The sequence below is a fragment of the Muntiacus reevesi genome, chromosome 13, assembly GCF_963930625.1.
Source record: "Muntiacus reevesi chromosome 13, mMunRee1.1, whole genome shotgun sequence".
NCBI classification, from domain to species: domain Eukaryota; kingdom Metazoa; phylum Chordata; class Mammalia; order Artiodactyla; family Cervidae; genus Muntiacus; species Muntiacus reevesi.
In genome coordinates this window covers 17,665,851-17,678,232 of record NC_089261.1, presented here as the reverse complement: position 1 = coordinate 17,678,232, position 12,382 = coordinate 17,665,851, and the positions used below count along the sequence as shown (strand labels likewise).

Below are 12,382 nucleotides of genomic sequence, written 5' to 3'. Positions count from 1 at the left end.
AGCGCATGCTTTTCTGAAACTGACCCGACAAAAGTACTACCCGGGAAATCCTTATTTGCTGTGAGGGACAACTCAGTGGTGCTGATTTGCAGACGATGGAGGCGCTGAAGACCACATGCACGATGCTGGAGGAGCAGGTCATGGACCTGGAGGCCCTGAACGACGAGCTGCTGGAGAAGGAGCGGCAGTGGGAGGCCTGGAGGAGCGTCCTTGGTGACGAGAAGTCCCAGTTTGAGTGTCGGGTTCGAGAGTTGCAGAGGATGCTGGACACCGAGAAGCAGAGCAGGTGGGACTTCATGTGGGTAGAAAGCCAGCGGCAGGTGGCAGCGGCAGGGTCACCCTGAGACCTCCTAGCAAGTGCCCCCACTTGACCAGGACTGAGCAGGTGCTGGGACGTAAGACTTAAGTGTTAAAGCTGGGAGACTCAGGCCAACCAGGATCGGTCAGTCATCCTCGAGGTAAATACGGATGGTGCCAGTGGCAGGAGATGATGGCCACTCAGCCAGTAGTACAGGGCCCTAGGAATCGGCAGGGCAAAACGTCTCAGTGCTTCCTTTGTAGAAACTCTTTCCTCGGATTTTGTGTCACTGTGACTGTGTAGTAAGACTGTCACTCTGCTTTTTTTTTTTTTTTTGAATATTTATTTGGCTGCACTGGGTCTTGATTGTGGCATGTGGGATCTATTAATAGTTCCCTGACCAGGCATTGAACCTGGACCCCCTGCATTGGGAGCACAGAGTCTTAGCCCCTGGACCTCCAGGGAAGTCACAAGACCGTCACTGTTTTGATCCTTGTCATGTGTGATGCAAATCAACCCTCTACACCAGCTTTGGCACTATGGACAGTTGGGGCTGGACAGTCCTTCGTGATGGGGGCGTGTCTTGTACATGGTAAGGTGCTGAGCAGCTTCTCTGGACCTGCCCCACTAAGTCCCAGTAGCTGCTCCCTTTTCAAGTTGTGACCACGAGAAACGTCTCCAGACATTGCCCGGTGTCCCCTGGGGGGTGGGCAGCTGCCCCCAGTTAACAACAACTGCTCTACAAGAATAGTTTACAATTTTTTATTTTTTTTCCTTTCCTGGTAGGCAATAGTAATCCTGAGTTCAGGTAGTATCTTTCTTTTACTTCCCCAGTTCTCCCAGCGTAGGATTCCCTCCTGCCAGGGCCGCAGGTGTGCAGGTTATTGCACTGCGTGCTGCTGGGAATAGACTTGAAGATCTACCATGACATTCTACCAGCTCATGGTGGGAAAGTGTTCGTTCTAACAAAACCAGTATATTATGACAGTTTACCAACAGGCAGAAGCGCACGGTCTTAAAGAACACATGCCTTTCCTAGTTTGCAGAGAGGTACCCTGTGGGCTGGTATCCACCTTGTGCTTCATGTCTGCCCTAGAGAATCCTATTCATCCTGCATAGCCTCACTCATAGCACCTTTCGCTGAAATTACTGTCCCATAATACTCTGAACTCCCTGAGCAAGCTAACTATTTGTGGAAGTATTTATCGTTTATCTGGACTCTGTCAGACTTGTCTCTCTATTTCCCACATTTGGTGGACCATGGTAGACTCAATGGCTGTCTTAGATGTATAATTCGTGCTAAAGACTGGAAGCAAAGGGAACCCATAAGTTTCAAGAGAAACTGGTAGAAATATTCTCCTGTTGGACATCTTCCCTTCCAGGGTATTTGTTAATGTGAGAGGGCTGCTGGTTTAAGACTTCCTGTTACTGTTTCCCCCTGAACTCTTGAGTTCCCATGTCCTCACTGTATGTTCTGACTTTTCTCACACACACCCCTCCCTCCCACTCGCAAGTCCAGCTCCTAGCTTAGCTGTTTCTAGAGTCCTTTGTAGACAGTTTCAGGGTCAGAGTCTGACCACAGCATCAAGAATGCACAACCATGTGTGAAAGTGTTCTCTGGTGGCGCTAGCGGTAAAGAACCCACTTGCCAATGCAGGTGACTTTAGAGACTTGGGTTCCATTCCTGGGTGGGGAAGATCCCATGGAGGAGGGCATGGCAGCCCACTCCAGTATTCTTGCCTGGAGAATCCCATGGACAGAGGAGCCTGGTGGGCTACAGTCCGTAAGGTCTCAAAGAGTTGGACAGCACTGAAGCAACTTAGCGCACACGGAGGGAGATCTTTCATATATTTCTTTCAGGAGCAATTGTGAGAGATCTTGGCTCTCTTCCCCCCCCACCCCCCATTTTTTTCCCTTCTTCCTCTATTTTGGTGTTATGTGGGATCTGAGATAAGTAAAATATAATTCTTATTTAAAAAAAAATTTATTTATATATTTGGCTGTGCCTGTTGTTAGTTTTGGCATGTGGGATCTAGTTCCCTAATCAGGGATTGACCTTGGCTCCCTGCATTGGGAGTGAGAAGTCTTAGCCACTGGACCACCAGGGAAGTCCCTAAAATATAATTCTTAATTCTTGTCTTCTAGAGGCTAAGAGTCTAGTGCAGGAGATAAACTATGCATTGAACTATTTTTTTTTTTTTTTCATTTATTTTTATTAGTTGGAGGCTAATTACTTTACAGTATTGTAGTGGGTTTTGTCATACATTGACATGAATCAGCCATGGAGTTACATGTATTCCCCATCCCGATCCCCCCTCCCACTCATTGAACTGTTTATCACCTAAAATAGAGAGTGGGTTGTGCCAGGCCAGTAGGACATTTATGCTTTGGGTCCAGAACAAGAAGAGGTTACTTCTGAGAGGAAGACTGGGAAGGGCTTTGTGGAGGACATGGCCTGCAAGTTTACCCTAAGAGTCTGAGTAAGACTTGGGTTTGTTGGGTCGAGGAGGAGAGCTGCCGGTGAAGGAGGCTGTGCAAGTCCAGGTGTGGAAGCAGCAAAACAGAAAACCTGAGTTGAGGAGGGGAAGTGATGCTTTCTAGTGTGCTTCAAGTTTTTTCTTCTGTCACCTTATTTACAGGCATACCCGGCAGATTCAAGGTTCAGTTTCCAGAACACTTCAGCTCTTGCTTTAAGGAGAGGCAGTGTTTGCTGGAATGGGGCCCCGCATGGTCCTCTGCACTGTGCTCCTTCAGTGGGACCTCATTCCTTCCTGCTTCTGCAGGAGGGTGTAACAGTCTTGCCATTTTCAGCCCAGTTGCATTTGGAAAAATGTCTCATCCCCTTCAGCCCTTCCAAGTGCATTTATATTCACAAGAACCTTACCTGCTAAGAGTATTTTTACCCAGGGCCTAAAGTGGGTCACATCCTCACTCCATGTAATTTGGAACAAGGGATCCGGCTGGGCTCTCTCCAGCCCTCAGCCTGTTTGGTTGCTTATCCGGGTCCAAGCTGGGCCAGCTTCCTTCCTGCAGGGTGGCAGTGACGGGGTTTCTGAACGTGCCTGTGTCTCCCCGCAGGGCGAGGGCTGACCAGCGGATCACTGAGTCGCGCCAGGTGGTCGAGCTGGCAGTGAAGGAGCACAAAGCCGAGATCCTGGCCTTGCAGCAGGCTCTCAAGGAGCAGAAGCTAAAGGCCGAGAGCCTCTCCGACAAGGTCAGCCCCCGTCCCTCCTGCCTTCTAGATACATACGTACACTTCCTTCTTTCAACAGGTATTCACATGCGCTTGATCCATGGTCGGCATGTTTCATAAACCAAGTCTCACTGTTGTGCTGCCCTGAGGGACACCCTTGGTTGGCAGTAGTGGGGGTGGTGGGTACTTGGGGTATCAGAGTTGGTCATTGACTTCCTAACATCTGCCCCTCAGAGCCCCTGAGGTCCAGATTTTGACCTGGGTGCATAGCACTCTTCTTTTCTGACATTTGATTTCTGAAAGCCTTCATGGATCTAATGTTGAGCATACTTGGGAAGTGCGAGGTGGCTAGGACTCCTGCTCATTCCATTGCTACAATGACAGGAAGCTTCAGCGTCTCTGGGTTCTGAGTCCAAGGACATTGCAGGATCTGAGGACAGTGCAGGTCCTCATATTCCACTTTGGAAATACACACGTCCTGTCCATGACAGCACTCTATATTTACAAAGTGACATACTGGTGTTTGAAAATTTTTAATAGTCTTAAAACAGATTTAGAATAGGTGCTTCTGTGTTATAGATAAGAAGAGTGAAGGTCAGAGAAATTTCATATATATACACAGACTGTTTCATATATACACATACACACTGTTTTGTGTGCGTGTGCACCCACACACAAACACACACACATAATCTGACCTCTGAATTTTAGGTAACTGTAATTTCCTGATTATAGAAGTGATTATTTGGTGTCACTGTGGAAGATATAGAAACCACAGAAGAGTAAAGAAAAAATAGCTGGTAATCTGTCACCACTGTTATGTTGGTGAATTTATATTCATTTATTTATATTGATAAATTTAGGTTCTTATATAAACAGAATTACATCATTTTTTTAAAAGAAATCACATAAATAGGGGCTTTTCCTGAATTAGTGAATATTTTTTGAACATGTAGTTCTAGAAACATCAGTTAAACAGCAACACCTATTTTAATCATTCTGCTTGTGTTAGAAATTTGAACTTCTTCCAGTTTTTTTTTTTTTTTTTGCTGTCATAAATAACATTGTGATGAATGTAAATCTTTATGGCATCCACGGTTATTTTCTTACCGGAATTTCATAGAAATGACCAGATTCAAGGTAGAGCTTGCTACGCAGGAATATTCCTGAGTTCCTTGGTATTGGCTTACTAATTTTTTTAACCATGAGGAAAGTAAATATGTTATTTAACCATGAAAAAAATAAATGTATTATTTAGAGGTAAATGAACTTTTTGGTGTTTAGCTTGAAGGACATTTTTTTCTACCTGACTGTTCCTGAAGTATTCTATAGCAAAGTCCTACCCATCCTTTAAGACTCCAGACTTTCTGACCCCATCTTCTCTCAGTGACAGGCCATTCAGGATGAATCTCTCTCCTCCATACCTCTTATCAAAATCATCACTTGACAGAGTAGTCACTATTTGTGTACATGTCTACTTAAGGGCCACCCTTTGCCTTTGTGACTTGATACAAGATCCTTGAGAGAGCTTGTCTGCCCTTTCATCCCAGAGTCCCTGATATTATCCCATGCAAGTAAGCAAGCATTTGGAATATGATGATTTAATTCAGCCAAAGCATGTCAGATAAATAAATTTTAGAGAAGTAATCTTTCTAGAACTTGTCACAGCTAGCTACACGTATGACCCATCCCTTAGAAATAACATCTTCTCGTAACAGAATAACCTACATAAGGCTTATCTCTGACATGGATGTTTGTGGTACTTTTAAAAACCAGTGTTTATGTTCTGACCCTTAGAACTTGATTTTTCTTTGGCTGTGAAGGTTTGTGGATATTGGCAAAAGTCGTTAGCATATAACGTTCCTAAATGTGGTTACACGGCCAATTTTTCCAAATGTCCAGCTCAATGACCTGGAGAAGAAGCACGCCATGCTTGAAATGAATGCCCGAAGTTTACAACAGAAGCTGGAGACGGAACGAGAACTCAAACAAAGGCTTCTGGAAGAGGTGGGTGTAAGATGCCTGGTAAATAGAGCTGGGCGTACTCTCAGAAGTGAACACTTGTCCTCAGCTGGGCAGGTCCAAATTAAGAAATTCAGATTTCAAGGTTGAAATTCTCAAGGAAGAGTAAGATGGTCACTGGGTATTTTCTGGAAGGTGTTTAACATGTTAAAAGAACATGTCAAGAAGCCCTGGGGCCCTCTTTGTCATTGTGTCCTCCCAAATAGTGCTTAATGCACTTGATCTTAGGCAAAAGGCCGAGAAGCGATCCAAATAGTGCTTAATGGAGTGTCAAGCACATAGTGAGTATGTGCTAACTGGAAGTTTATTAAATATGAGGGCGAATAGATATTGAGTTAAATTGTTCTTTAGAGTTAATATCCAGAGTATATTAAGTTTGCAGCCTGATTAGCTTCCTGCATGGGACAGAGACCTGATCAGGTAATGCTGAATGCCCAATCTCATGAAAACTTTTGAACATCCAATTAATTCAATGCAAAAAAAATGACGCCCTGCTTTTGAGAGATAGAACATAAAGCTCAAATTGATCTCCTAAACCAGTCCAATCCTTATGTTATTTCCTGTACCTTTGAATAGAATTCTGAAAATCTCTGTTTAAATTGAGGACAACTCCCCCAACCAAAGCCTTGGTTTGGTTGAATGACTGATAATTTGTCTTCGTTCATTAGAATTGACCTGTCAGGACAAATGCACTTTATAAAGGTACTTCACGAGAAGTTAGACTCAGGAGTGTTCTGTTTAAGCCACAATGAGCCTGACGGTTGAATCAACCAGGTTCTCTGTTCTGGTAAATTGAGGTTTTACTGTGTGCTTCCTGTAGCCCCTGAGGGGCTCTGCTGGTAGAACTATTGTAACTATGGTATTAACTTTGAAAAATGTGGTGCACATTTTGCAGGGGAGCATAAAATGTTTTCTAGAATGACTTTTAAAAATATAGCTGGGAAAGTTCTGGAGATGGATCCATGATGATGCACAACCACATGACTCTACTTAATGCCACCAAACTGTAGGATTAAAAATGATTAAAGTGGGGACTTCCTGGCAGTCCGGTGGTTAAGATTCCATGCCCCCTATGCAGAGGGTGTGGGTTTGATCCCTGGTTAGAGAACTAAGATTCTGCATGCTGTATGGTATGACCAAAAATAACACCAATGATTAACATGGTAAATTTTATGTATATTTTACCACAACAAAAAAGTTTTTAAATAAAATCAATATTACACACACATGGGTGGAAAGTTCACCAAAGGTGACTCTCAGAATATTATAATAGAAATTTTTAAATCTCTCTGATTGTCAAAAAGAGAATGACAAAAGAGAGTGATAAAAGAATGGTCTTTATCTGGAATGACTAGGCAGTGTCCCCACTTTGGACACACATTGGAAACAGGAAGCACAGAAATAATCAGTGATCTCGCCTGTCCTCTTTTCCTTCCGAGGAAAGAACGTTGGCCCCAACAACTCAGTGCTTTGGTCCAAGGTTACGTGGTGAGTCAGTGGCAAGACTAGGAATAGAAGGCTGGCATCCTGATTCAGTCCCCTGTTCTCACTTCTAAAACTACTGGGGAACATTTCCAGTTCCCCCGTCTGCACCTCACAGAGGGCTTTTTGAACACAGACATCTGGCTGCACTGGATTGGAGGCAGATCTCATTGAGAGCGGAGAGCACTAGGAAACACAGTGATCTTTACCATCAAGGCCACGGCTGGCATCCTGGCCTGGGGTGGGCCCTGTGTCGGCAGGTGGTCAGGGCCCAACTTGCCCGTCCTGTCCATCAGGTGCAGACTCTTGTGAGCGGGGCGGGAATCAGAGTCTCACGGCGGAGAGCGTTCTTGTGTGTCACTTGGTGCACGTTCCTAGCACTCACACCACTGTTTCTTTTACCCTTTCCCTGGCAGACTTCACTGACAGAGCTTTCTCTCAGATCTTTTCTCTCGGGCCCAAAGTGGCCTCCGAAACTTTTCTGACATTGCTGTTTACAGGCATGACTAGTCCCGACTTGAAAGTAATGCCAGAGCTCCAAGTCTGTTTGCTAATCCTGTCAAATAATCCCCCTTCCGGGGTAGAGAATCCCTTCCCCAGCCTCCCTCACAGGTGGGCCTTGGGGCACCTGGGCCTCAAGACTTAAAGTGACTCAAGATTGCCCAACTCATTTTTCTGGCAACTCTAACTCTTGGAAAGTCCTTTCTGGTTTTGAACTAAAGCCTGTAACTTCCAACCATTGGTTCTATTACAGTAAAACATTTGAAAACAGAGAGTAGTCTCATATTTCCAACCAAAGTAGGAAGTTGATATTGATTAATGAACATATTACTTGATTAATAATAAAAATAACTGGTTTTTCTTTTTTCTTTTATTATTTAAAAAAATAACTCCTGTTTAATTTAGCACATACCATGTGCCAGATGTCTGAGTACTTTCCATGAATTAGCTCATACACTCCATGTGATACTTCTGTGAGAGAGCTACTTTTTATTTTATTATCCCTGTAACAGTGGATTCGATATCTCTTCAGCTCTCCTGACTCCATATCACCTTTTCTTTTCTAACTGAAACATTTCAAGTTGCACCATGATTGGGATGTCCTTTTCTGGTAGGTTTATCTTTCCGAACAGTTTCTAGAAGTCCTTGGGGTTCAAACAACACAGAGTAGTGGGCTGGCCCCACCACCATCCTGGGCTCTTGGGGTGGCTTATCACACCACTGACACCCATTGATCTGTTAGATCACCACCAGCCCTTCTACATGTTTTTTTTTTTTTTTTTTTTAAATATATCTTTATTTATTTGAATTTTTTTTTTTGAAATACCATCCTATTAAACCTTGTCTTGTTGGTTTGGTCCATCCTTCCAGTTACCAGGGTTGTTTCACACTCTAGTTCTGTTGTCTAGTTCTTCTGTGCTTCCTCCCAGTTTCCTGTCACCATCATAAAATTGGTGGACAGATCTAATCACGTGGCTGGAGCCCTCCTTTCAGTCTAACACCAACCAGGAATAGCCTCCATTTACTGCTCTCTGGGAAGCAGGTAAATGGTTTTGGAAAACATTTCATTGAGCACAAATGTCACTCTTACTTGGTTTCTATTGTAGTAAATAAGCAGCCTATTTCTTGGAAAGCTAATGGACAGTTGATGTGTTGATTCTAGAGAAATATTTTGGACCTGGTTGTCACCAAACAGATTCTTGTCCCTAGTACTTGTTTCTCTGCTTCCTGCCTAGTAATTAGTGTTGTCCTAAAATAGCGGAAGGAAACTGAAGAGGGTAATTTGCAGAAGTAATCATTTGTGCTACAGGGGACAGATAGCTCCCTGGCAGAGATTATCTTAGCTGTTTTCTCTCTTTTCTTTCTCTGTATTTTAGGGTGTTCTGTGGTTTGATTCAGAAATTCTAGGTCATGTACCCAGGGCAGGTGATTCTGAGTTAGTATCAGTACCTCTTGCTTTACAGAGGATGGATGGAGAGGGGCTGGTGGAGTAGGTTGGGGTAGGAAGGGCAGATGGAAAAGTGATAGGGGCACACCTGGACTGGATTGAGAGAAGAAAGAAGGATGAAGGAGGCAGTGCTGAAATTCATCAAGCATCTGCTGTATGCTGGGCACTGGGCTTGGTGTGTGACCCAGAGAAGGGGGTTATTACCCCCACTTACAGATGAAGCGACTGAGGGTCTGAGAGGCAGTGAGCCACCCCTGGTCATAGGACTGATAAGAGTTAAAGTCAGGGGACTTCCCAGTTGGTCCAGTGGCCAAGACTCCGTGCTTCCAGTACTGGGCTTGAGTTTGATACCTGGTCAGAGAACTGGATCCTACTTGCCACAGCTAAGACCTGGCATAGCCAAATAAATACTTTTTTAAAAAGTCAAGATTTGAACCAGGGTCTGGAATGTTCTAAAGTCCAGGTTCTTTTCCATGACCCCATGATGCCTCAGAATCAGCTGCCTCTCAAGAGGAAGGGCATTCAGCAATCCCACTCCTGGGCATACACACCGAGGAAACCAGAATTGAAAGAGACACGTATATCCCTATGTTCATCACAGCACTGTTTATAATAGCCAGGACATGGAAGCAACCTAGATGCCCATCAGCAGACAAATGGATAAGCAAGCTGTGGTACATATACACAATGGAATATTACTCAGTCATTAAAAAGAATACATTTGAATCAGTTCTAATGAGATGGATGAAACTGGAGCCCATTATACAGAGTGAAGTAAGCTAGAAAGATAAATACCAATACAGTATACTAACACATATATATGGAATTTAGAAAGATGGTAATGATAATCCTATATACAAGACAGAAAAAGAGACACAGATGTATAGAACAGACTTTTGAACTCTATGGGAGAAGGTGAGGGTGGAATGATCTGAGAGAACAGCCTCGAAACATGTATATTATCAAGTGTGAAACAGATCGCCAGTCCAGGTTGGATGCATGAGACAAGTGCTCAGGGCTGGTGCACTGGGAAGACCCAGAGGGATGGGATGGGGAGGGAGGTGGAGGGGGGATCGGGATGGGGAACATATGTAAATCCATGGCTGATTCATGTCAATGTATGGCAAAAACCACTACGATATTGTAAAGTAATTAGCCTCCAACTAATAAAAATAAATGGAAAAAAAGAAAAAAGAGGAAGGGCATTGAGGAGTAGGAATGGATATGCAAACATCAGTGGAGGGAAGAGAAATATGGTGGTGAGGTTTCTGTGATTTCCGAGGTCGTCTGTAGCTCTCATCCTGCTGCGGCAGAGAGCACTGAGGTTTGCCCTTGCCTGGTGGGAAAGCCCCATGGTGATGGGGAGCAGCTGTTTACCGCTCTCTGTCCTTCCGTCTGCAGATGGTCTAGGCCCCTGGGGAAGGGAGTGTTTGGGCCACTGCTAGTATGGTTAGACTGGACACCAGGGGTTGGGTGAAACCAAGCAGTATCCTGTCAGGATAGCTGTTCTCTTCTGCTTTTTAGAAACAGAAGCATTTTAGGTAAGAGAGCCATAAAGCTGGTATCTTTATCGCCTGCCCTATTTTCTGGTTGACTTCCACTGTAGAAAAGAATTGGAGAGAGTTCTCGCACAGAACTATTTGCAATATTCTAAACAGAATTTTGTTCTCTATGGGTTTTACTGACACTCGTACTGACCCTGGGATCATCCCCCTTGCCCTCATGTGAGCACACTCTCCTTCCACCGTGGCTGTTGGTGCGCTTGTTGGTCTCACACTGATGCTGTGCCCTTTGAGTTAAAGGTGCTATAACTCCCTTTTGTGTATGCCACATGGAGAATCACAAAGTGAGTTCTCTCAACAGTGGTTGAGCTCATGCATCATTGTGGAATATTGGACCATTGGTCATTCTGGAATGAGCTGAAATTTTGGTGCGACATCTGAAATGAGTCTGAGTGGGGACAGTGAGGGAGCATGTTGCATTGTGTGTGGTCTGAAGCTTCTCTCTCCGACCTCTCCCCCCACCAGCAAGCCAAGTTACAGCAGCAGATGGACCTGCAGAAGAATCATATTTTCCGTCTGACTCAAGGGCTGCAAGAAGCTCTGGATCGGGCTGATCTGCTGAAGACAGAAAGGAGTGACCTGGAATATCAGCTGGAAAATATTCAGGTGAGAACCAGTATCGGGAGCTTACTGAAAAACTGTCTACAGAGGCAAAGAGTGATGGCTCAAAGCCACCTGGCAAGATGAGCAGTCTCTTTGTGTTGTGTATTTTCACCAGTATTTTATTACGAAAACTTTTCAAATGTTAAGAGAAGCTGGGAAATTTCTATCATGACCACCCTCTAGATTCTTCTACTCACCATTTGCTATTTTTGCTTTTTCACGTATCTTTGTACTTGAGTCTGTCTTTGTTGGGGGGGCGGGTGGGCAGTAAGATCAGGACTAAGTAAATAACAATTGGCTCAGTGTGCCCATTATACAGAGTGAAGTAAGCCAGAAAGATAAAGACCAATACAGTATACTAATGCATATATATGGAATTTAAAAAGATGGTAACAATAACCCTATATGCAAAACAGAAAAAGAGACACAGAAGTACAGAACAGACTTTTAGACTCTGTGGGAGAAGGCGAGGGTGGGATGTTCTGAGAGAACATCATTGAAACAAGTATACTATCAAGGGTGAAACAGATCACCAGCCCAGGTTGGATGCATGAGACAAGTGCTCAGGGCTGGTGCACTGGGAAGACCCAGAGGGATGGGATGGAGAGGGAGGCAGGAGGGGGGATCGGGATGGGGGACACATGTAAATCCATGGCTGATTCATGTCAATGTATGGCAAAAACCACTACAATATTGTAAAGTAATTAGCTTCCAACTAATAAAAACAAAAATGGAAAAAAATAAAATAAAATAAAATAAAATATTTGATAAAAGAAGAAAAAAAATAAGAGAATGACATTAATAATATTTACAATAATAATAAAGGAAGATAATTTGTGTGGGAAAAAAAACAATTGGCTCAGCGTGGCTTTTGTTGAATTTTTCATTTGCTAGTGTGGTAATGACCTTATTTCTTATTAAAGTAGAAAATTTAAAAGTATACTTCTTTCGGCATCTGAGGTGCTTTTTGTTTTCATAAATCTTAGGTTCTCTATTCTCATGAGAAGGTGAAAATGGAAGGCACTATTTCCCAACAAACCAAACTCATCGATTTTCTGCAAGCCAAAATGGACCAACCCGCCAAAAAGAAAAAGGTGGGTCAGAGGGTTTGTAAAGCAGGGAGTGGACGGTTTTGCTCAGTCATGATGATTCCGTGAAGGTCATTGGGGTAGATAATCCTAGGAACATCGGAGGAAACAAAATGCACAGTTTCTTTGTTTTGGGTTGAAAAAAGAGGTTTTGAGATCCTCAGAAAGGCTCTTTAAGAGAGGCTG

General features: G+C 43.8%; 1 protein-coding gene across 7 annotated transcripts in view; it reads left to right on the top strand.

Annotated features, from left to right (window-relative positions):
- The window catches only part of CIT (citron rho-interacting serine/threonine kinase), a 172,441-nt gene that overhangs the window by 135,094 nt on the left and 24,965 nt on the right, over window positions 1-12,382 (top strand). For all 7 annotated transcript variants that reach the window (XM_065904437.1, XM_065904438.1, XM_065904436.1 and 4 more), the window contains 5 exons: window positions 93-286; window positions 3,377-3,512; window positions 5,394-5,498; window positions 10,971-11,111; window positions 12,095-12,202. In XM_065904437.1, the coding sequence (XP_065760509.1) occupies window positions 93-286; window positions 3,377-3,512; window positions 5,394-5,498; window positions 10,971-11,111; window positions 12,095-12,202 (684 nt within the window). The remainder of the gene's footprint in view (window positions 1-92; window positions 287-3,376; window positions 3,513-5,393; window positions 5,499-10,970; window positions 11,112-12,094; window positions 12,203-12,382) is intronic.